Source organism: Pelmatolapia mariae, linkage group LG8, assembly GCF_036321145.2.
Source record: "Pelmatolapia mariae isolate MD_Pm_ZW linkage group LG8, Pm_UMD_F_2, whole genome shotgun sequence".
Classification (NCBI taxonomy): domain Eukaryota; kingdom Metazoa; phylum Chordata; class Actinopteri; order Cichliformes; family Cichlidae; genus Pelmatolapia; species Pelmatolapia mariae.
Window position 1 is genome coordinate 13,110,494 of NC_086234.1, and position 25,639 is coordinate 13,136,132.

General features: G+C 42.0%; 1 protein-coding gene across 3 annotated transcripts in view; it reads right to left on the minus strand.

Annotated features, from left to right (window-relative positions):
- The window catches only part of LOC134633832 (adenosine kinase-like), a 138,576-nt gene that overhangs the window by 78,748 nt on the left and 34,189 nt on the right, over positions 1–25,639 (minus strand). For all 3 annotated transcript variants that reach the window (XM_063482920.1, XM_063482919.1, XM_063482918.1), the window contains one exon: positions 2,525–2,697. In XM_063482920.1, the coding sequence (XP_063338990.1) occupies positions 2,525–2,697 (173 nt within the window). The remainder of the gene's footprint in view (positions 1–2,524; positions 2,698–25,639) is intronic.

Below are 25,639 nucleotides of genomic sequence, written 5' to 3' on the forward strand. Positions count from 1 at the left end.
TAGAAGATAACCCTCAGTTTCAACTTGATTTTATAAGCTTTGAGCATTACAAGTTAAAGCACATTATTACACAGCAGTGGTTTGTGCCATGGCTCAATAAAAAGATCAGGTGTCTAATAATATTGACCCGAGTGGTTTTATCTGAAATAATTCTGTTATTGTGTACACGCAGAAATAATTTACGCTTTCTAAAGAAAACTAGTATGTTTTGAAATGCTATGTTGAAAATCCCAAGTGCAGAGTTACCAAGTGGCTGTGTCATTTTGCAGTTAAATTAACGCCCTGCAGCAACAACATAACTGCTTGTGAAGGCATTTCTGTTTCAGATGAGGTTCTGGCTCTACTCTGAATGTAAGTAGTTAATGTGAATTTCTGTGTATTTGAACAGCAACACATTTGTGATTCTTTTCAGTTTATCACAAAGAAATTCCACGTAATTATCAACTTGACGCCAGTCAGCTGCAAACCGATAGCAGCCCGATTCCATCGTATCGCCTTTTCATCCCAGCTTTACGCACGAATGTCACTTTGAAGATGGCAGCTGACTGTGAGTGGTTGCAGACCTGGTCCTCAGCTTCGAAAGAAAAATTTCGAAGCCGAAGAGACCACAAGTTCATTGCACACAGTTGTTGCATTTTTGGTCATGCTGCGGTCTCAAACTATTGTTTTCCCTTGTGAAACTGTAGCAATTATGCTATAGAAAACCAGTGAATGTGGTGAACAGGCTGTGTACACTCCAACAAACTGGCAACATAACAAAGGAACGGTTCACTCCCATAAACAAAATACTCAAGTTTTTCCACTGGCATGTAGTGCCATTTATTCATCTCCATTGTTTGGTTGTGAGACACCCAGCTTTGAAGATATTAGCTGTAGCGACGTCTGCCTTCTAATGAATAAAATTGAACAAAATTCTTTCATCGTATTTACATCTGTTTTTTAGAAAACCAGACCTGATTACTCCAAAAAATAAAAAATAAATCCCCAAACTAGTCGTCATGTGTTTAGTGTATTTGTAATTTCCCTTCTACTGAACTACACCCCCTCCAGCCACAGAAGTGCGCATCACTGTTCACTTCAACAATCATTCCTTTTGCAAAAGTGATATATTTGCTGGGTGTAGTTTGGCAGAGAGAAAATAGGCATTACTTTTACATTATTAACTTCCACAACATTCAAGAGAAGCCAGACATTTCTGCAGACAATATCTCCAAAACTGGCAACTCACACCAAAGAAATCTAGATGGATAAATAAATAAGCTATGGCTTTAAGTATTAATAATGTAATGAGTCTAAGCAATTAATTTATAGAGGTTCTTGCCAGTGCTTAATAATATATTAAGTTATGCTAAGGTCATCTTAAAAACTCAGAAGAGCAAAAACTAAGCTACAGAAGACAACTGCTGACAGGCTAGCGGCATCTTTTACCAAACTGGGAGTTTTTAAACAGGAAAATTATCAGCAAGATCTTCACACAATCTAAAATATTTAAATATTTTAAATATCTGCACAAATTATTGCATTTTTCTGTATTGAAAAGTTGATATAAAGAAATTTGGGGCTGCAATTACTATGCAAAAACTCAGAGCTCCTGGAGAGACTGGCTGATTGAACCCCTGATTACACTTGTAAGATTTTAATAAACTAATTTCTTAACGGCAAAAATGTGATTATTCAACGTAGGGCATCTGCACAGATTGGAACTCAAACTGTCAGATTTTAGTAGCGGAGGCAGTTTTTTTTTCTGTATCTTTGAAGACTTGCACTAATCAAAGCCTTAGGGCTGTGACACACTGGCTCCCAGTACTTCAAAGCCATCACCCTTCCAATCTGGCCCTGCTGGCGACCTTTCCTCTGGCCTTCTGAGCTGTCTGTTAAACACCTGTAAGAAATATTACAGAGCTCGTCTCCCTGAGCACGGCACCTGACCTTTTCAGGTGTCAGAGCCCACATCAAACAATCCCACTAAGACCATTCAGCAGGGCTGACTCCCGGGGCGGTCAGGGTCCAGGCGTTGACTGACTGACAACTCCAGTAGCAGCGGATAAAGGGCTGTAAAGGAGGGGAGTGTTTGGAGGAGGTGGTTATTGATCCACACCTGGTCTATCATGAACTGGAGCCCTTAATGTTAGTGATATTTGTGTATCTGTGTGTGTGTGTGTAGGCTGTGACCTGACGATGCTGGCGTGAGAGTCACCAGAGAGGCTAAAGCCCCTTTTACAGTCGAGAAGGCTGACAGGTGAGAACTGGGATAGCCCAGGCATCCCTAACACATTGCTACTGTCAGCCTATAGATGGATGACAACCCACTGGGGCGGCAGAGACTGAGTGGGGGCCTGGAAAAACACGCTCAAGCTGTTCCTTTTCCTTTTGATGTGTGAGCTGAGCTATGATTCCCTGTTATGACTTCTAGCCCCGAGAAGTCAACTGCTTGCCCGTGGAATTCAAAATGAACCAAAATGACTCTCTTACAGCCGGGTTACGGGGTTACTCCTTGGTCAAGGATAAATGAAAGGTTGCTAACCTATTGTCTCCCGTGATACAGGCTGCACAGGTACCAGTCGGCTCCTCGTTTTGCTCATAGTAATGGGCATCGACATGGGCTTCTTCGGCCTTCTTCTTTAGGATCTCGCCAAAGCGGTCTTTCCCGATGCACCCGAAGAAGGTAGCCACCTTATGGGGCTTCTGGAGCATCCACTGGGAAGGAGAAAATGAAAACAGTTACACAGAGCTCAGTTTACAAAATATAAGTCTGTTTGAGGGGTCAAGTTCAGCTAAGGCAGATGGCACACAAACTGTAGCTTCACAGCAAACATACTGCTTGTGATATATGAGGGCTGCGAGCTGTCGTAAACAGCCCAAGACCAATTCCACTCCGCACAGAGGCACTATTCTCATCCAAGCACTCCTTCCTCCATGTGTGCTAAAAACAGTCTCATCTCCTTATTTACACAAACCCCATAATTCAAGGCTTCATCCTTCTTATGCAAACACAGACTCTGAGTGTGTGACAGAGTATGCAGCCGCTACCGCAGGACACTCCCCGATCTGCTCGCTGGACAATTTTTGGTCCTGACAGTCTTGATGTACTCAGTGACTTTTACCTGACGAGGGAAAAGGGGGTGGGGGCTGCTCAAATTCTACAGCGCTCAGGTTTAACCTCCAAAGATTTATTGACGTACAGTACGTGCTGCTGTTTGCTCGTTTTATTGCAGACTCCTGTTTTGTTGCTGACGGGGGCCCCTTGTGAATGAGATGTTGCTGCTTTTGGGGATGACCTGTATATGTGTGAAATTAATCATTTCACACGACCAAACAGCGTCTCGGTGGGGGAAGAAAAATGCATTTTCATCAACCGTCTAGAGAAGCTCTCCTCTGTTTTTCGTTTTTTTGCGTTCCCCCTATGCCCCACCCTTCTGGTCTCCAGGTAAGTAGTTCAGATGGAAAAAAAAATAAGGAGGAAAAGGAAAAATAAAAATATCCAGGAAAAGATTCATTACACTGTACAAAGCTCACCTGTGTTTCCAGACTAAGGTTGACAATTTGCAAGCGCAGCTGATCAGGGCATAGAGTTTTTTGACTATCTATCTCTGTTTTATGAAACAAAGAAAACTTCTTGCCTTGTTTACAGCCAATTTACCTCTTCATGACTAACGTGAGGGATGGCATAAATCCCATGTTAGCATTCTATTAAAGTCAATTTTTAAGCTTTTTAAGAGACAAAAAGAATGCTGTACTCATAAATACACGTTGATTTTTGAGTTATGTGTTGTATGTCTTTTCTAATAAATTAATGAACTCTCCAATAAACAGACGTTGGGAAAGATGGACATCACCGTTCCACCTAAATGTGTTTTACACCAAAAGGAGAGAGAGAAGTTGCAGGCACAGCATGCCGTGGAGGTAAATTTTAATTTGTGTCTGCACCTTCAGCCTCAAGATATGAAGGATCATACTTATGTTTTGTTATCTGAGAAGGGGTCTCCTTTGCCAGAGAAACAAAAACGTGAAGAAACAGCAACACCGGCATCCTAAATAAAATGTAATTAGCAGATTAGACATCAGACCCTCCGGTCTCCAGATAACGAGCTGGCTACACATCAACAACAACAGCTGGTTATAAGTTAACGTTATGTTAGCTAATGTTAGGCTCTAGTGTCCTTAAAAAAAAAAAAAAAAATCACACTTTTCATCTGATAAACTATTTGACTACATTCTCACTTTGTTAGAGAGATTATTCGCCAAGAGTCCAACAATGTTAGAAGCTAAAGCAGGCTAACATTGACCGCCCCTCCCTGAGCCTGGTTCTGCCGGAGGTTTCTTCCTGTTAAAAGGGAGTTTTTCCTTCCCACTGTCGCCAAAGTGCTTGCTCATAGGGGGGTCATATGATTGAGTTTTTCTCTGTATGTATTATTGTGGGGTCTACCTTACAATACAAAGCGCCTTGAGGTGATTGTTGTGATTTGGTGCTGTGTAAATAAAACTGAATTGAACTAAATATTACACAGTTTCACAGCCTCCTCCAGAGTAAATAGCCATGGACACATATTAACAGCTGAGGTAAACAGTGTACTTACAGCCTACACTCACTACAGATGAACGGCTAGAGTTGCTAGGATTATGCACTTGACTTGGGAGGGCTAGGAAAATAGAATTCAGTTGACTGCAATCTGGAATCTACTGACATCTCATGGTGAGATTTTATAAACTGCAACTTTAAAGTTAGCATTACAAGGGGCGTGGCTACATTTCTCCTGTTATGAATCTGATTAAATCAACTTGACCTCTAAGTTGTGTTTGTCACTTTTGGAACTAATATGCACTAACAGCCTATCCCAGAAGTTTGTGCTTCCCCTTTTGTGAATAAAATCAATTATTTTTTATTATTTTTAGTTTTTTACTTCGCACTAATTAGCAGGTATTTGTTTTTGTGTGCTGTCAATGGATCATCATCTTCTTCTTTCCGATGATCCTATTGGGGTGACCACATTGGATCATCTGCCTCACCGCACTCTATCCCTAGCATCGTCTTCTGTCACACCACTAAACCTTTAAGCAACTATCAAAACAATTCACAACAGCTGATTTTGGTTTTTGTGGTTGTTTTTTTCAGAAAAATAAATAATCGCCTTTTATTTTCCACACTAGGCCTTAGGAAATGAACAGTTATAATGTCACACATGCCTGCTGCATCTTGGTCCGTGAGTGCGCCCTACCAACGTGTCATCTTGAGTCACTGTTCTGTCATTCAACCATGCCTCCAACTCCCCACCTGGCCGAAGCACACAAACACACCAACGTGTACATGCGTGCGCACGACTGCGAGCTCTTCTTCCCTAACCTCTTGCTGCAGGCACCTCACACTTATCAAGGTCACTGGCTCGGGTACACGTCAAGTCCAATCTGATTTTCCCCTCGCCGCGATGAGCGCCGAATCCAAGGTTAGGAGCTGCGGGCTGTAAATAATGACAGCGCGGCCCCTCCATTTGCAGAGCTCTCAGGTGGGAATAGAGAGGGCCACTCAGGGGCCTCAGTCCCTCTGATGACAGCACGGTGAATCACAGCAACCACCGACCTCGTGAACATAGCCCCCCCTCATCACACCTCCCTCTGAACTCTCCTACTTTCCCTCTCGCTCTGTCTCTCTCTGACCGTCGGCTGTACTCTCACTGCCAGCTCAGCTTGTCATTTTACAGGGTCATTAACAGACATAAGTACACACTAACGTGAGCACACAGTGCACCTACACGGGCAGAAGGCTGACGTACACACACGTACACACAAAAAGAGAAATCCTGTTTAGTTCCACAACATCAAAACTCCCTCCTAAAAAACAAAAAGAAAAGAAAAAACGCCCCTGCTTTTGCCAGAAGCTGCTCTGCTACTCCAATAAACACAAAGCAGCAATAGATAAGCAGAAAATGTCTTCATTATGAGCAAGAAAAAAATTTATATCTTGCTAAAAAAAAATTTCATCCCCTCTTTCACTGTGGTATGCAGGAGCGGGGAGTTATATCAATTCATTTCCATCCCTGGCACCCTGCAGACAATCCCTCTCCATTCCCAGATTATGTGAGATAATACCTCCATTATGACAAAAGCGCTTTCCGCGGGGTCGCCAAGAGGTCAACCAACCCTGTGCTGGGTATTCATGCTTAGTCACATCCCAATTATATCGCAGTGGCAGAGGCAGGAATTGGCAAATGTACATCAAGGCGCTTCATTACTGAGGGCCGCTCCAGTGAAATTAAGCAGCAGATGAGACAGAGTGAGATTTGCCCCCAGGCGGCATGTTAGAGAGAGACTGCGAGAGAGAGAGAAAGAGGGAGGAAGATGGGAAGAAAGAGGGAAGCTGAAGTAACAGATTTTTGTGGAGGTGCTGGGAGCTTGTATCTCGCGCAGCAGCTCATGTATATTTACTTAACTGGGAGAACGCTGGTCCCCAAAGATTAATAAGTTCCCATGACACACCCAAGCAACATATCTTTAGGTGCGTTTCGATACAGGAGGGAAACCTAATGCAAACAAGAGAGAAAAACACCCATGAAAAGCAGGCGGTAAGATGATGCACAGGCTCACTCGCTACAGGCAAAGCGGTGATAAGTGTACATTATGTTAAGTGGAGAATACGTCTGGCGTCTCTTTCTATTTGGCTTCCATTTAGCCAAATAATCCACCCCCCCCTCGACATACACTCTCCCAAACCTACCCAAAACTGGCCCCCAGGCACCCAGATAGCTATTAATTATGACATCTCATGGTTGCAAGGAGCCCCATTTGGGGATCTGACCTAGGCCCGCTCCTCAACACCCAGCAGCTGCCACTCTTCACTACGGAAGCAGCCGTTTCGCGTGGCGGCTTCCAGGAGGGCAATTACACAGCCCAGATGAGATGAGACGGCTGAATGTTTGGGACTTGAGTGCTCAGGCTGCCATTAGCACTATAAGCTATTACATTCCCCCTTCTTTTCCTGCCCCCCTTTTTTTGTGTTCAACTCCCTCCTCCCATCGTCTCCCTCACTCGCTGCTGTATATTGATGAAGTAGTAATGGGACCTCTAGTTAGATATTCCTGCTGTAAAAACATTGTCTTGTTTCTAGTCTCCCTCAGGGGTCAATGTATTCTCCTGGAGTTGCTGGGAATAATTTCTGCTCTATTAATGATGCAATTCCAATGCAATTCAGATCTACTAAAGTCGCAGCACAGTGCCCTCCCTTTTTTTTTTTTTTTTTGCAGGGAGTTGATAGACGCCGCTGTGTGTTATCCTGCAGCTTTACAACAAAGTGGTGCCTCCTGCACATCTTGGGGAAGCTGAGTGGCTGTCACTTGTTTCAGTTCATCCTTAAAACAAGGACAGAGAAGTCCCCATTCTCCTTGCCTCACCTCACTAGCAGTTCCTCTTGAGAAGAACTTGACCGTGCCTAATGATGGTCACATTAATTATAGGCTTATCAACCTCAGCAAAAATTCAATAGGGCTATTTATAGAGGCCTAAAATAGCTGAGGGCGAGGGTTTTGCTCGCTAGGGTGGCTTATAACAGCCTCCTCTCACTCCAAAGCCCCTCTTTTGGAGCTAAAGGCAGAGGCCGATCAGCGTTTCTTTTTACCGTGCAGTTAAAACAACTAGTAAGCATCTGTCCATCAGCGACTGACATGGAAGGTGCTTATATATAAAGTATTGGTGAAGCAGAGGGCCCTTACCACGAGTGCTGACATTGATGAGGTCTGGCAGCTTCCATTAAATCACTCTTTGCTGTAAAGTGCCGGGCATCAAAGCAACCGGCTGAGGATTTTTCACTCAATCAGGTAACACACAAGGCGCCCCCACCCTCCTGCCTGTTCTCTCAGGGGCTGGAGCCTTCTGGTCAATAACTCCAATCAGTTCAATTTCATGCACAGTTAGCCATGTTGGGGTGCTAGGGCACTGCTCGCACTGGGGTTGCATATGTTGTTGTTGTTGCTGTTGTTGTTTTTCTTTAATTTTTTCTCTTCCCTGAGAGGGTTGATAAGTGGGGTGGGGACCTGTACTGTGTAAAAAGTGGAGACTAGCCAGGGCTAGCATGGCTGTTTTAACTCCCTCAGCACAGCAGGCTTCTTGCCAAGCTATTAAAAATCTCTGTGCTCTGCTTTAGTGACACAGCTAAAAGAATAGAGGGAACGCGGGAGGGAGAGCTGTAAATGATCAACACGATAATGAGCTGATTATCAGTCAAAGGCATGGATAAGCCTTCTCTCCAGTAATTTCCTTTTAGATCAGTCAACCACACTCTCCTGTCTGCAATCAACACTCAAAGGGAAGGCATAGCATGCAGCCTGACGGGAAACCGGCCCAATATCGGCTTCAAATATCCAGATCATAGTTGTCTTCTGTTCAGTGCCTCGCTCGTCCCTTGCTGACACACCAGCATGGTGGTGAGGCTCGCCACTGAAGTCTGCTTTTGTAATGGATGTTTCACAGTTGTCATGCGGCTTTAGGATCTGGCTGCAGGACAACACAGATGACTGATGCTCCACTGATGCTCAAATGTAGTGTGCAATCTGTAAGTATTTGGACGTTGCTACATCTCCTATTGTTCCGACACTACTTATTTAACGACAACAGAGATTAAAAGAGCCGAGCCTCATCTTAATAAATCCCATTAAACAGGGACTTTAACTACTTGGAAAACAGTTTCCTCCTGGGAATCAGAAGTGAGTAATGACTATACTAATGGGTGTGACTAAGAACAAAGCAATCAAAACTTTGTGAACAAGCTTGTGCTTTTCCAATCAAACGGAAAGTGGGAATTAAAACACAAAGCAAAAGTAATGACATGACTCCATAGGAGCACTGTAGTCTCCATTCGCTATTTTTTAAACTGCTGAACAGGATGAGGATTGTTAGATGCTTCCTCATTAGATACTTTGCATTATAATAGAGTGCAAATGCAAATCAATTTGCATCAGCTACTGTTATGCAAATACACTTGAGGCCAAAACAAGATTACATAATTAACCAAGAACCACTAATTTCAATGCTGATTCCCACCTAAGACGATGTATGTGTGTTATTTTAATCACAAGCAACAGAAGGGCTGTGGACAGATTATATACCTTTGCCCCTGCACTATACTTTTATTATTCTGCATATGTACTCAACACACATAAGAGAAGGTAAGAGAAACATGATTTTGTCTATAAAGTGTTTTCAAACATGCACTGTAGCCTTGAACTTTTCTAGGTATTGCCTGACAGAGATGCACACCAGAGCACAAATTTCCATGATTGAACTTTAAGCAATCTTTAACCTTCCAGTTTCTCAATGTAAACTCCACATGGGTAAAATTTTTATCCAATTCAAGACTGGCAACAGTGGGAAAGAAAAACTCCCTGTAAGCAGGAAGAAACTCCAGGGTGGAACAGCCATCTGCAGTGACCAGATGGAGGTTAGCGGAGTCAGACAGGACAAAAACATGCAGTGGAAGAAAAAGCCAGGGATTAATAATAACTAATGAATAAACGCAAAGTGGTGGATAAGTGAAGAAAAAACACTCAGTGCACCACAGGAAGCCTCCAGCAGCCATGGCCTAATGCAGTGTAACTAAGGAAGGGTTCAGGATCCCTTGATCCGACCCTAACTACAAGCTTTATCAAAAAGGAAAAATTTAAGCCTAATACTCCGGTTTTAAGCCTAAACCAGAGTGGTGAGAACATGTCTCCCGCTGTGTGCTACAAGTCAGAAAGAACAATTGCAGATGTGACATTTCCCCGACACACTCTGTATGTGAAGAAAAGGCTTAATAGAAGCAGCAACGCCATGTGCCACCATGTCATGGTATATTAAAATTTAGAATTACCACCTGACTCATATATACTCTAAATATTATTAGTGAAAACTTTAAAAGACGGTGTTTTGCCAATAAAGCTGGCTCTGGCAGAACACAAAGCTGTAGCCATTGTAGTAGACGTCACTTAAAATATGAAAGTTAATGCAAAGAAGCTAAAAATGTACACATTTTATATTTTCAACCTGGCACCCACAGCTTTGACATCAAAATCAAATTACAAAGTGAGATAAGGACACAATGGCTACAAAGTGTGGCCATTATCTCCAATTTGGTTGCTGAGGTATGATTTTGAATAATAGCCAGACATTATTCAATGCAGTACACTTTAGGATCAAACAAAAAATGGGCAAGTTATGGACAAAAACATGCTTTGTGAGATTGTGACGACTGTAACCTTTCGACCACCAAGTTCATCCTTACGTCTGACTGAATGTTTGTCTGAATTTGTTCCAGATGTTTTCTGTTTTTCTTGTATTGTTGGTGTTACCTTATGAATTCATGTTTTTATACTTGAATTAAAACAGATAAATGGAACGCTCCAAGTGATGGGGAAATAAACAGTCTGGCTTTTCTAGGCAGTAGCAAAACCACCCCTGGGGAATGAGTCCAGACAACAAAAAAAACACCCAAGCAAACAGTGGTGGCTCACGTGTCCATGTACACATACGTGTGTCACAAAAGGGGTGGGGGGTGAGGGCGGGGAGCAGCTTCCAGGAACAGCCCCCCGAAGATAAACATCAAACCCGACGACGCGCCGACACACTCCATAGGTTCTGATGTTAAACGCGACAAGAATGTCCCCAACAGTATCTCTGCACCCTCTTCAGAGAGCTATCAAAGGGCAAGTTCAGTGAGCACACAACACCCCCCCCCCTCCCCCACCCCACCCCCGCGCTACACACACACACCTAACACATCTCACTGCAGCATCTTTGCGCTGCATAGGAATCAGGGATGTGTCGCTGTCTCCAGGCGCCAAGTTTATCTAAAAAGGAAACACCTGATTTTTTTTTTTCCTAGCTCCTCTCATTCCTCGCCTCCCTTGTTAAACACACAACCTTGATTTTGTTTTCTGTTGCCCGGAAGGAGTGAATTATTTACAGGATAAACAAGGTGATGTTGTTTCAGTCAGTCAGAGCCAAACTCCCCTATCACAGCAACATAGAGGCAGACGGGTTTACCTGGCAGGCATGAGGGGCTGAGCTTGGATACAGAAGCCAGGCAGCAGCTACACAATGGCTGCACGGTGATACTTATCTGAGGAGTGGTGGGGAAGGGGGAAGCAAGGAGAAAAAATACCTCCACACCACATTCATGGGTTGGGAGTCCCAGACTGGCGGGTTGTCCTCTTTATCTGCAGAGACAATGGGGGCTATAAAAGAACATGAGCTGATTTACCGAGCCTGAGTGTGCATGAGGTGAGGATGGGGGTATTATTAAGAGATCATAAAGTGGCATTTGTGTTTGCAGGGGTTTGTTGCCATACAAGGTTCAGGCGGGGAGATGATGAGGGACCTTTGCAGCTAAAGCCGCTAATCCTATCTGTGGTCTGTGGGCTCCAGCTGGTGGGAGTGCAGCTGTGCTCGGCCCCTGCACAGGTGAATCGGTTCTGGGTCCCGCTTCCGTAACTTCCATGTACGAAGTATGGCGGATTTGCACGGGGCTTTGATCTCACAGAGGCGGCGGCAGTGGCGGTGGCGGCACTCCCCTTACCCCCCCAGATGCAGTGACAGTGCGGGTGATCCGTGTTACCCAAAAGACTTCTTTTCTTTTTAAACGTATGCCAAATGACAGCGCCGGTTTGAGGCTTAGAGCAGGTCAGGCCTGAATAAATTCAATGTGGCAGTGCAGAAAATTCACTTCTAAACAGTGCTGCAGGGAGAAAGTGAGTTTTAATGAGTGTTGTGACTGCATTCTGTGATACAATTTATCATCTGCATGAACATGAAGCGATGAGCGAAATCATTTAGGAACGACGGTTGTTCTCCGACACTATAAATCAGTGTTTCCCAAAAGATCCAATGTTCGATTACCAGGAGCAGTAATTCAGGCATGCGTGAAGTCAAACCCTGAACACGGGCAGATTACAGTTTCTGCTAATGGTGGTCGTGCTACATTATCTCAGCTACAGACTTGTGTTGCCAAGGAAATTCGGGCCTTGGAACAGCTGACGGAACAGCTGTGCTTCCAGCTTGACCTCTGACCCAGTCTGAAAGTGATTCACATTTAACACACTGATTTACTTACCAAGGACACAATGGGAGGATATGATTGGGCCCTCGGTGCGGATTTAAAAACAAAATTCCTAATGTCTTTACGTGCTGTAGAGAGATCGCACTTATCATATTACTCATGCCTTTGTGTCCTTTCCTGCAGGCGCAGAGGTTTCTCTTCATGTTACCAGCTGGAAATATCAGTGATGAGCTTCTCCGCTTACTAAGCTCATTGGTGTGGAGGCAGTTTGTGTGCAGATTCTGTGGCCGGCTGGCTGCACAGGTAAGCAGAAAATAGCTTTTAGCTCCGGCCTGACCTTGAGAAGGATGCCATTCAATCAGCGAGCTCACTGCAGTAAAGGCCCTATCATTGCACTAATAGACTGAATCTTCCTCTCTGCCCAGATCATGGACAATGCATGAATGACTTCCTCCTGCTTGACAAGTTAAAGGGGCAATTTATTCAATAAATTAAACAGAGAAAATAAGCCATGATGAAAGAAATACTGGTGTGGCTGTTGGGCGGGTATAGATTGAACTCGTGTAACAGTCTGCACACCTAATTTAATTTTCAGTTTATAGACATAACACAAGTGGATGACGGCAATTGACAAAACAGTTAAAATGCAAGACTGAACAGACTGTGCTCGCGTTCTCATTGCCAAGAACGAACATCAGCGGTAGAGAGTGTTTGGTGCGCTCCTTATCTACGCCCAATCATCCAGCTGGAAGCAGGCAGAGTCAAAGTAATAAGGATGAGATTTAAAAACTGTTGCCCGCTTTGAACTTCGAGGTTGTGCGCTCAAATTCCACCTTATCATCTGGCAGCTTAAAAAAATAAGTTGTGTTATTTTTCTGACTGCTTACAGAGAGAGGGAGAGGGAGAGAACATACTGGAACGGTCATAACTACTGGCTGCTGCAGTGCATCGTGACAAACAACGGAGAAAAACTTGGGATTTATTGCTCTGATAACCTTCCAGATTCCTTCAGTTGGTGCTGTATGCCAGACAACTCCAACAGAGTTATGCATCATTAATCCCCATGAACACTGCCAGTGATAAATAATGCTCTGTGTCCCTATGAAAAATAAGGCAGTTATTACCAAACCATAAAGAATGGTATTTGTATCATCACTTCAAGCAGATAATAATGTGAAGATACGATGTTTCAAGGATTCAAAAGCACACTGACAATGACGGTAAGCAGTATATTTCTGCTCTCGTCAACTTGCTGTTAGAGAAAGAACTCTCAATAAATAACAGCACTTGCACCGAGCAAATCAGAGATCTTTATATCCATGCCATAGTGCTTGCAATACTGAGTAGACACTCAAGCTATCAACTGCCATTCAGCCAATGATAAATCAAGGTAAATAATGACTTAGCTTCGTCTCTGCAAGATGCATAGCGCCAAATAGCAGGTAATCACTTGGAGCACAATACAAAGTGCGTCTAGAAACCTGTTGCGCGACGTTTTTCCCACAAAGCGTGGCTCATTTCACTCGTCTGATAATTTCTCAAGGCTCAGACTTGAACCCAGTCCAATAAACATAGTAATACTATATCCCCTACAGGTGTAAAATTCTTGGTGGTTAAGCATTGAAAAAGAAACTAGAAGGAACTCTGTTTGATACAGAGATGTTTCCAGCGCCAGATGCTGTGGGGCCCTCTCTTGTGAGAAGCCGGGCGAAGATCACTTACTTTCCTATTGAGAGCCGGAGCATAAATTCAAACCCGGCTATAAATCAAATATAAATTTTCAGCTCCCCTCACTTTCTCGGGAACGGCTGCAATAACAATGTCATTCGACTCTGCCTGGTTGCCATTAATGCTCTGGATTCCATCCATGCTAATGATTGGGCCCTGTATCCTGTGCGTTTTACAAAGCGCGCAGAAAAAGAAGGGAAATATTACTGACCTATTTAATGCTTTGCAGGTTAAGAGAAGAAACCAAGGTCTGTGGTAGACACTCTTTACATATACACTATTTCCACACGCTCTCAAAATGGATTTTCCTTGCCAGATATAACACCCTGCGCGCCAATGATTTTAATATACCGAAACTCTGCGACTACGACTTTAACATTTTTAGACAGCAAAGTTTCTGAGCCAGAAAGGAGGACAATGCACTCCCTGCTAAATCTAACTTGAGTGAAAAATGTGATTTCTATTTAGATATTGTTCTGTGTGCCAACAAGTCTTTCCTTCTGCCAAAAAACAGAACTCGATCTCATTCAGGCTATTTTCTCCTTGAAATCACAGTCGCGTAATGTTCTTTTAAAAAAAAATAAAATAAAAACACGAAGCGTGGGCCAAGACTGATTCACCTAACTCCCATCCCACACACATATTTACTGGAATGGCCACATATCACAGTCTGAGCAGTTTTCATAACCCAAATATATACAGACTAGTATCAAAATCCAATTCATATATTTGTTTCACACAGTGTAAACAGACTTTTTAATTCCAGTGAAACCATAACCCCAAAGTGGAGCACGGCTAGCAGATTCTGGTTACAGAGCGTGTTTGGAGAGAGAGGCTTTCTGGGTGAAGCACACTTTATTTTTTAAGCAAAAAGCAAACCAATTTCAGTGCAACACCTGCACCCTTCTGCCCTGTTGGCTTTGGCGAAGCAGATTCAATGAGTTTTCAGCCAACAGTACAGGGCTGTGTGCCTGTAAGAATCTGCACTGACAGAAGGCTTTTAGAGAAGAACCAAGGTCACCACTACAATAACACAGCACTGAGGATGTACTCAGAGCCAGGGGGAAGTGCTGTGTCTCTCACACCCTTGAAATAAAAACCAGTGAGTGCGGAATGATACTAAGTTCAATAAACTTCACTTTGCTTTGTAACCTCTGCAGAAAGACTAAACAAGCAGAAGAGAACAGCTGTTCTTTTAGTGTTAAACACTTAAATAGAAATCAACTTAGATTTTAAAAAAGAAAATCATCACACCATTATTTATATTTCAGGGCTAATGGATGTGACCTCTAATATAAGCAGCATTAATACTGCGTTAATATCGTGTTAGTTTATAATGTTGTAGGCTAATCTCTGACAGGGGTAATGCTGTCACGCAGCTGCTTTCAGAATACAAGAAAACACAATTCAAGGACAGAAAAACAAGTTTAACTCAAGATTTATGAGAATAATACAATATAAAAGAGCTGTACATTGTAATTCAGTGCAAAGCAATACAGAAAAAATAATAACTCAGAGCAGCCACATATTTAATAAATGTAACAGGAGGGGTTTTTTTCAGTGAAACTATGTTCCTGGTCCAGTTTCTTTTAGTTTAGTTTTAGCTTCGTTGTCTCGTCTCTCTATATGCTGCACTGGATATAGTGGAGATGACAATAAAGTTTACTTTGACTTTGACTAGTTTATAAAAATATATCAAATCAAATTGGAAATGGACAACATTCACCTTCTAATTAAAAGTTACACCTTACTGCTGCAATCAGCAACTTAGTTGGAGAGTAATTGTAAACCAGTTGCCATCTTCCATGCAAACTACAGGTGACCACGGCAACCTGCTAGCCACCAACTGCAAGGCGGTTTACAGTGCAGCTCAATATATGTGACCAATACTGAGTGCTATCAACCAAGTCAGGAAATGAAAATTTTTCCATTACGACCCCTGGTTGACAGGAGATTGCTAACCGATCTCTAGGCCTGTGTAATCGGGGCTTTGGCAACCAATTTCACCTAGCAACAACCACCAACTTTCAGCATTATTTCCCTAGTAACAGGTGGTCGACAGGTGGTTGTCAAACGGTCTCTAGGCCTGTGCGACTAGAGTCTTATTTAGCACAGGATCAGAAACATATCGATCTCACAGTTTCAAAAAGACAAATAAACTGCAAAACAGCAGTGCCGTCTGCTTTTAAAAAAATTACTAAAACATGAGTTAATAGTGTATTTATGGGGGACTGTTTTCAGCTGTGAATTAACACACATTTGTTGCTCTATTAAGTATTTACTATAGCCAGATGGTGTGTATGAGATTGACTCAAAATAAGCAACAGTGACTTACGGTTTGCTCATCGTCCCCCCAGCAATGAGTTTGTAGGACAAGAGTCGAGGTACGGTACCATCAAGGAGGAAGACGCTGCAACAGGCTCCACAGACACAGACGATATCTGCTTTGGTCTTTACGTTGGATTTACGATAACAAGAAAAATAGAAAATCGCCACACATGCTTTCATAACTCAAGACAGACATCCTCTCATGAGCTGCTGAAAATAAATCTCAGCACATACTGCATATGCTGTGCTTCCCATTTCTCTTCTGATCCCGATCCAGATTCAGATCTCTATTAATAATATAAAGGTATTCTTACAACATACATTAAGAAAATCACATTTAAATATGATGATATTCTGAGGATTAGAGGATTGCGAAGCCGTGGCAAAGCGCCGCATGATCTGACTGCTATCTAATCTTTAATTGTTTTTCAGAGTGCTGTTAATTCACCTCTTAAGTGTGGTTTGAGTGTGTAGCTTGTGCTAATATGCTTTAATATTTCTAATATTCTCTCTGCCTGTATTTAAAAACATGCAGTGCCAAGAACGGTTAAAAACCAAATCACAAAGCACTCTTGTGTTGGACTGCATTACATGTAAAAGAGGTTTCTATTTTTCGGTTAAGTCATTTTTAATCATTGTTAATGGAGGGAAAGCCCCAGTAGGTTTCTTTAAAAGGTTGTCAGTGAAATCACTAACAGCTGCCAGCTACAGGAATTCAGAAATGCCAAACCAGCACTTTGTGATTGGCATAAGGAAGTTACACCCACTTTGTAATAATATGTTTCTATCTGGTGAGGTGCCAAATGGGTTGCTGCCAATGTAGACATGAAAGACTGATCAGATCATTCTGCACAAAAACATCAGGCTGAGGAGACTGTAATTATTTGTCTGAGGTTGAGGTCAGGTCGCTGTAAAGCTCCTAATTACAAATGAGATGTAACTTATAGAACAAATCTAATGATGGCAACTCCACTCAAAAGTCATTCTAATGGATGTGGTTTAATTATACCTTTGCATCACCTTTTTCTTCCTCTTTCGAGCATACTTCTATACCTGGTATACCTTCTGACCTGGTAATAATATCATACCTGTCATTATTAAAGAATCATTTAAAAAGAAAATCAGTGGTTATAATTCTATGTTATCTAAAATGGCTAATAACTGATTTGGGTGTAGTTTTTGGCAGTTGACACTCCACTGCTGAGTCGATGGTGAGCCCAGTGTAGCAAATGAACAAACAAAAAGAGCTTTCAGCAGAGTGCCTGTAGTTGTACCTCTTCCTCGACTCCACCACACCTGCTCTGGCCCATCTATAATAGCCTGCTCTGTCTGCTCTGCAGGTGTACTCTAGACCCATTTACCACAAACACATGCTACTAGCTGCTATGCTCCTCCAGCAGCCCCATTTCTCCTTCTGTCACCTCACCTCATGTAACACTGTCAATCCACTCCCACTCAGCCCTGGCCTTGATGATACATTTACTTTCCGTTAATCAATTTCTGAAACTCTGCAATTACCCCACGTCACGGGGAGTCAGAGGAAATCTATAAGTCAGAGGTGGTGAAGATGCTCGATAGTCAATCCTGTCGCTTCCTGTGCACCTGCTTCAAAACACAGCAATGAAAAGATGAGTCGAGAACATCTATGCCACGAGTTTAAAAAAGGGGAAAGGTGGTCAAATTAAAACGGTACGTACTGTATTAGAAATATAAGGAGTAAACGCAATCTATTGTCAAATAGAAAGATTAAACTGTAGCACTGTGATATCACAGCCTATTAAACTTTAAAATTGATTTGTTACATTAGATGTGATAAGCTTCTGGTCCATGAACAATGTCAAGAGCACATCAATCACATCTTTTGAGCATCGCATCCTCAGAACATACTCAAAAAAAAAGGAAATGTATGACCGGGAGACACTCTGTAAAATTTAAAGCTAAATCAAGGGCTGCTTTCTTTTGAAGGAATGACTCCAAATCTAGCAGCTTTACCGCTACCTGACATTCCCGATGGTCCTCTGAGACATTAACTGTTATGTTATATTCTATCCCGTAGCTACGTTAACAACACCTTTCAAGAGCAGAGATTTAATTTCTTTGCATGTTTACCTTCGCTTCATCCCCACCTGCCCCTCCCCTGCAACATTTCTCTTCTCTTCTCCTTCCCAGGAGACAAAGCAGGCAGACAGCTCTAATAAACAGTGGCACGAAGCCTTACAGTGCAGGCGTACGCCGAGGCAACCAATGTGATCAATTATCGAGTGGCCGATTCTCTTTAATTAGAGGGTTTAAGTATTGAGTTAGCCTGGGTGGGAAGCTGAGAAGCAGCATGTAAACCAACCTCATTACACTGCAGTGATTCACCTCCCAGGAGCTGTGATCCACGCAGTGTTTACACCATACATTTGTTTCTGTGGTAACATATCGAGTGGAGGAATGGCTTAGTGACAGACCCAGTTTCCCCCCACCGCCTCCTCTCCGCTACTCTCTCTCCATTTTCTTTCTTTCACTCTCCCTCCCACTCACTGCTGAAGAGGCTGTCACACTGGTTTGCCTTTTGTTGTGGAGAGTCTGGAGAGGTAGCACAATGTGTCCTAGTTAAAGCAGTGCCCCATCTGCCCGGCATAATTAGACAATTATGCTGGAAGGATCCGTCATTAATTCCTTTGTGGTGGCCAATTTCGCACCACAAAGAGGTCTCAGGTTTAGTTTTTCTTTGCAGATCTCTGTTCATTTACCGTGGCCCCTGTTATCATCCTCAAGTATTGATAGTGTGGCAACTTGGGGCAGGAAAATATTCTCCTGCCAATATTGACTGGTTTGTACTGTTGTGGTGAAAAGGCCAAGAGGAATATTGGCTGCTGTCTTGTGCTGAATAAAAACAAGCAGCTAGGAAACAGCAGTGCGAAAACACAGGCAGACAAATAACAAACAATCATAGTTAATGTACTGAGGGTAGGTACGCTGATGAAATATACATTACGTGGAATGATCCTAGCGCTGCACTGTGCTGTCTACAGACTAATCTGAGAGCCGAGCCCGCATCAGTTTAACATTGCCAGCGCTAAAGACTCAACAACTGAATCTGTAATTGATTCATTATATCCACGCTCAAGTAATTAGCCACCACGTTTTGAGAAATGTTGAACTGCTTTATGAGAGCAAACCTGTCCTGTTGAAAGTGTTAATTAGAGCCCAAATAACACTTGGACAATATTCATTACATATATAACTACACACTCACAGGCTACTACATTAGGTACACCTTGCTAGCGCTAGCCTGGACCCCCGGTTTCTTCATGGCACACACACACACACACACAGAGTCAGTCTTCATTAAATGAAGTTTATAGTTTCATAATCATTTCAGTGTTTGCCAAAGTCTTTCCAAATAGTGAAGCATTTAAGTTTAATTCTGTCATTTCTTATGAAAATATGAATACTACTGAATGATTTCAAAACACAATCTACTGTTTTTGGTTGTTAATTAAAATATATCAGAAGGTATAAACCTATTTAGCAAAAGAGGCAGTAATATACTATATTACTTAATGGAATTCAGTCCTTGCATTAGTAACATATACAATTAACAATTAACTATAATGAGGAAATCTATGTTAGTAGCTTAGCTGACCACTTACCTGTTAGCATTGCTATTTTTACCTGTAGCTAACTTCCTGTCAAGATAGTTAGCAAACCTGCAGTCCAAGAAAGACTTCTAGGTATCACTGAGTCACTTAATTTTTCGGGGTCCAACAAACAAGCAATTAATCCATCAATAATCAAATGATGAAATATGCATATGATCTTATCATGTTTTTCAGGGAGCATCAAGATCTATTCAAAGAATTCAGGCATGTCACTTTCAATTCACAGTAACAACATCCAAAGAAATTTTCTTCTTATGCTATCCTGAAATCCACATCATCATTTTGACTAGGACCGCTGACACTGTCGTTGTGAAATCGTCTGTTGTTCCACAGGCTAAAATGTTTGCAATTATTAACATTAAATAGTTATGCTAATGTAATATAAGTGGAAGATTAGCAGGCTACTCAGCATCCATCCTAAGGTATCTGTGTCTGTGTCTTGTCAACATAACAATAATGTTAACATTTTAAATAAATAATCTACCATCATGTCAGTGTTTAAAACAACTTTTCTAATAATGGGATCTTATGTTTAAGAAGGTGAGGTGATCATTTGTAACAAATTAGTTACTGACAATTATACTGGTATTGGTACCAAATATGTTTTGATATCAGGACTGAACTGGACAGCTACAGTAAACAAAGCTAACACCTTGAAATATCCCGTAATGTTAAAACAAACAAACAAATAATTGAAAATGATAATGTTGCCTGTAGCATGTACAGCATTTGTGCCTCATACATCCTTTAGTGTCACTAGCCGCTATTTTTTAGCATTTTGTCATATGCACAAACACTAATGCGTTCTAACTAACATGAGTATGTTAATGTGTGCAGTTAGCTGATGTCAGTGCAAGTCAAATATTTTCATATGACCCAATATGACCCAAAGTGAGGAAATACAGCCATTTACACTCACATTCACACATAGAATCACCATTTAACCTAACATCCACGTCACTGGACTGTGGGAGGAAGCATGTGTGGAGCGAACCCTTGCAGGTTGGTGGATTCAAACCCAGGACCTGCTCCACTTTGTCCCCCACAAGTAAAATGTGAAATTTACATCACCCTCAAATCCTGCACATGTCTGTGATGTCCCAAATGTCAGCTTGCAGCTCACATCAACACTGTTGAATGTTTCATTATGTAAAGAACAGCACAGGAGTGAAGGAGGGGGCAACATCAGACAGTGCAAGACACTGCCTCAACCCTGTATTCAGCTAACCAGTCTTTAGACTTAATTACATGAACTGGCTGCCTGAAGTTCCACCTCGGCTTTTTATCTGTTGTTACGTCTTAACCTGCTGTTTGTAAAAGTACAAATTGTACAATCCCCATCGAACATATGTGATGCCGTGTTAAGTGCTTCACAGTTACACTGTTTAACTCAGCTTGACAGAGACATGTGGGAAGATATTTTACAATGTAACTCAAATCTGATTAGAGCAGTGATCTAATCAGCCATGAATTCATCTGTGAAGACAAGCAGGCAAAGAGAAAATAACCGCAGAGAATTCTGTATAATTATCAAAAATCTCACAGCGGTACATTAAAATTCTAATTACGACATATTATCTTAATTGCTAAGGAGATGCAAATCAAAACAAGGTTAACGCTGCTCCCTTAACATGCACATGAACGTGTGGTGGGAACCTCTTCAATATTCACTGAATCAGCTTGACTTGTTCGACATGAGAGGCTGTCATTCTGTAATGCTTCCCCCTCTTAGGGGTGATAATCCTAGCTGAGAGCACCAGCAGCAATGGTGCAGTTGTGCAACAATAATACAGAACAAACATCTAATTGCCGCGCATTCACTCCCTTTTATTGTATCTAACAAAGCTGTTGACAGCTCATCACAAGCCAAACTAATGCTGTCCGGAGTACTTCCAAAGTACTCGCATCTTAGAAACAGAAAAGAAAAGCAGTCTTGTTTTACACACAGGAAAAAAGAAATGCATTTTCACAAACGGGTTTGGAAATTGCTCATGTGCAGGCAAAGGGTCTGGTAATCCTAGTGAAACACGCATGAACCCAAAACATATTACAAAACCTGGAAACACAATATTTCACTCTTGGCCAGAAACACCAATGTTTAATGTCCATCAAATACTGGGGGGGAAGAAACAAAAGTTCTCAAGAAACTGCAACTCCCATGGTACACGACAAATTGCATGCCATAAATTCTATGTGACAGGTGCACACTAACTCTGCAGACATTAGACAGCCGGATGACAGCAGGCACAAGGGGTAATGGTGACAGGAGAAGAACATGCCATTGAACATGGATTTATGAAAGGGCCCATACTGAGGCGATCCATCAGTGGAGTCACATAGCATCAAACGTGACCACATTTAGGACATGTCTAAATGAAGCTCCAGAGGCTTTCACATGGTGCCAATCCCAAAAACAAAAACAAAAACATGTGGAATGTGTGTGGAAAGGAGCAATTTGATGCTTTTTAGCAGAGTCTGTTGCCGCCCACAAAGGTGATTTTCAATCCAGTGCAGTTTTTTAATTGGAGTAGTTATGCTTTGATAGAGAGCTCCCATCTCTCCGGAGGTTCCTGCAGTAAGGTAATTACAGTATGTGGCAGCTTTATACTAACTACAGCCATTTCTGAAACATCAGAATCCTGACAGAAAATAATAAACTAGAGGTTCACCATGTTTTCACTAAAAGATATTGGAGTTTTTCTACCAATTGGTTTTGGGACGGTGGTTACCCACATACTGTAAATTGAGTTTCTCATTCTCACTTTCTCCCTCAAACACACACAGTGCAAACACTTTCACAGACAGTCCTTCCCTCGCCGGACAGAAATAAATGGAGACTCCAGGAGTTCCCTTTGGCCCCGGCCCTAGCAGTCTATAACAGAACCGACAGCTCTGATCACTCCTGAGAAAGCAAAAGCTGCTCTGGGATCGCTTTACAATTCTCAGGGGCTCGAATAACCTGATCTTGAACCGATCCCGTGCACTGATCCTTTGGTATTGGGTTAGGAACGTGTGAAGGGGTCTGTTGAATGAGCTCGCTGGATATCAACATCCTCACTCGGTGTTGCTCCAGCCTGGCAGATTGTTTGACTTGATTAGTCTCTGCCCAAGTGTTAGACTACCCAACGCCGAGCCCTCCAGACACCAGTATCAGTGTGTCAGAGGGAAAAGTGTTCTCCCAAGTCTCAAGGTGGAGCCCATTACCCTGAGTGAGAGCACTGTAAGTTAATAGGATTTGCTCCCGATCAAGAGACCGAGCTATTTCCTGAGGCTGTTACAGGCCGAAGCACAAAAATAAATGTTCCTTTATTAAATACTATTAAGTGTCTCCCCCTCCAAAAAACTCCCCACCACCACCAACCACTCTGACCCCACCCCTCCTTTTTCCCCCTCATTGGGATATCTGTTATTGCTGCAGGAGGTTGTGCCCCCCCCCCCCCCCCCCTTCTTTTTCTCTTGTTTTTTTTCCCTCTAGCAAGCAGCCAGTAAAAGTAAAAGGTTGGCACTTTTTGTCTAAAGGAGCCATTTGTTCAGGTGAAAATGAAACTTGCATGGTAAGCAGAGCTGGCCCTGCAGTTGGACAGGGGCAGAGGGGATTCCAGATTAATCATATGGACTGTACACCATGAGGATATTCATTGAGGAGTAATTGCCAAGGGGCTTTGTGTAATGTATTCTCCCCATGAGGTAAAACCTTGTAGCGCAGAGAAAGGATAATTGAGTAAGAGGATCATATAAAAATGTTTGCTGCTTCAACCTTTCACTCTGAGCTTAACCCTGACCTCAGATAGTAATTACAGAGTTAATTGCTAACTGATCTGAGCAAGAAGCTCCATCTTGCTATACTGCAGATATTAACTGAGCTTAAGAGCCTCCTTCAGATTTGCAATGGATCTCAGATTGCCTAATATAATTTAAAGAACTGGGGCAATTAACAGTACGCAAGTCGAGCAGCGTTTGATGTTAAAATAACAGCTAATTCCTAATAAACTATATTATTATAATTATATATTATATATATTATAATACCATTATATTATTATTATTGTTATTATTATTATTACATTAATATTTTCAGAAACCCTAACCTGCTTGATAATGTTCAAGCAATTAAATATTTTTTTTTAAACAACAATCATCTCGTTTTAGAACCTAAAGACTGTTTGATATGTTTACATGATATGCTCACACTGTCATTTCACCTCCATAGCTTAAAGGTACTCTGTGTAAAACCTCACCACTAGATGTCAGTAGCTTGTAGATTGCAGTCATCCTCTCCTAATTGAGTTGCATAATCCTAGCCTACTTAGTAGTAGTAATCCTACTTTGCCTGCTGTAGGACAAACATGTTTTAATCAGCCAAAACAGATCAAAAACATCAAATTTCAAGTGTACCCTATAATGGCAGACAGTCAATGTGTTTCTACTACTTTTTGAGTACAAAAACATTCACTATAGACCATATTTTAACATATTTCAATAATTTATGAATAAATCAGGAACAAAGAATGGATGTGTCAATTAAACATTATGTGGTATTTTATGTTTGGATGCTGGAGGCATCAGTGAGTGATATGTAGGGGAGTGTCCTGAATTTTTCTTTTCATTAAGTGCTGCTGTTTTTGCTGCTGTTAGCCGCTGTTAGCTGCTATTAGTCACTGTTAGCCACTGTTAATAAAACTGTCTTTGGAGCAAAAATTACACTTTTGGATTAGGACACTTAGCAAATAAACCCATGCAACAGGGGTCTCCAACTCCAGGCCTCGAGGGCCGGTGTCCTGCAGGTTTTAGATATAACTGTGGGTCAACACACCTGAGTCACATGATTAGTTCATTACCAGGCCTCTGGAGAACTTCAGGACATGTTGAGGAGGTCATTTAGCCATTTGAATCAGCAGTGTTAGACCAAGGACACATCTAAAACCTGCAGGACACCGGCCCTCGAGGCCTGGAGTTGGAGACCCCTGCCATACAATGTAAGACTATAAATAAAATATTTATCAGTGAATGTGAGCTTTTAACTAGCTGTTGTTATTGTTTAAGCGGCTCTTGTTAGCTGTCCAAACATGGGAGGGTTATAACTCTCAACTCCTGACAATAAGTAATTGCAACAATGTCTGGCATACAACATACGTGGCCACTCTCCAGCCAAATGTATAAAACACGATTAGGGGGATCAACATGGCGGCTTTTACCAGTGCCGGCTCCTACATATTTTTAACTGATTGATTCTTAATTTATGAGCCTGCATCAATTTGTCAGAAGACTTAATTACAGAGTAATCAATTTTTTAAATCATATTCTTTAGTCTGTTACCTCTATTACCTTTTCTATAACCTAAAAAAAAAAGACTGACTGTACGTTTAACAATCACCTAAAATATCAAATTATTGAAAGTCTCACAAACAATGAGAAATTTAGAGCTTTTCTTTACAAAAAAAGGTATTAAAATCTGTCCATTGTTATGCAAACCAGTTGCTCTGGTAATCCAACTGTATCTTTCCACGCTTACTCTAAATTAGGGGAAAAGACCTTTAATGAACAGACTCTTGACCTTAGACTGTGAGCCAATATGGTTTGGGCCTACTTGTCACTGCAAGGCAATACTAAGGTCTTCTGTGAGATCACCTTTATTTCTGTCCCGACAGGAGGGGTTAAACTCGGATAACAAGACTCCATATAGAGGCTACTGTGTCACTGAATGGTTTAGTGAACATGGAAATGATGTGAATCATATGCTATGGCTTTGCAGTCACCAGATCTCAAAGCAGCTGAACACCTATGGGAGATTTGGACCAAACGTCTTCCATCTGCCCAGTAGAGTACAGAAGCCAAGGCACACTGAAGCTGTTCTGGTGGCACAATACCTTACCAAGACACTGCTGATGTTGCACCTTATCAACTGAGATGGGCA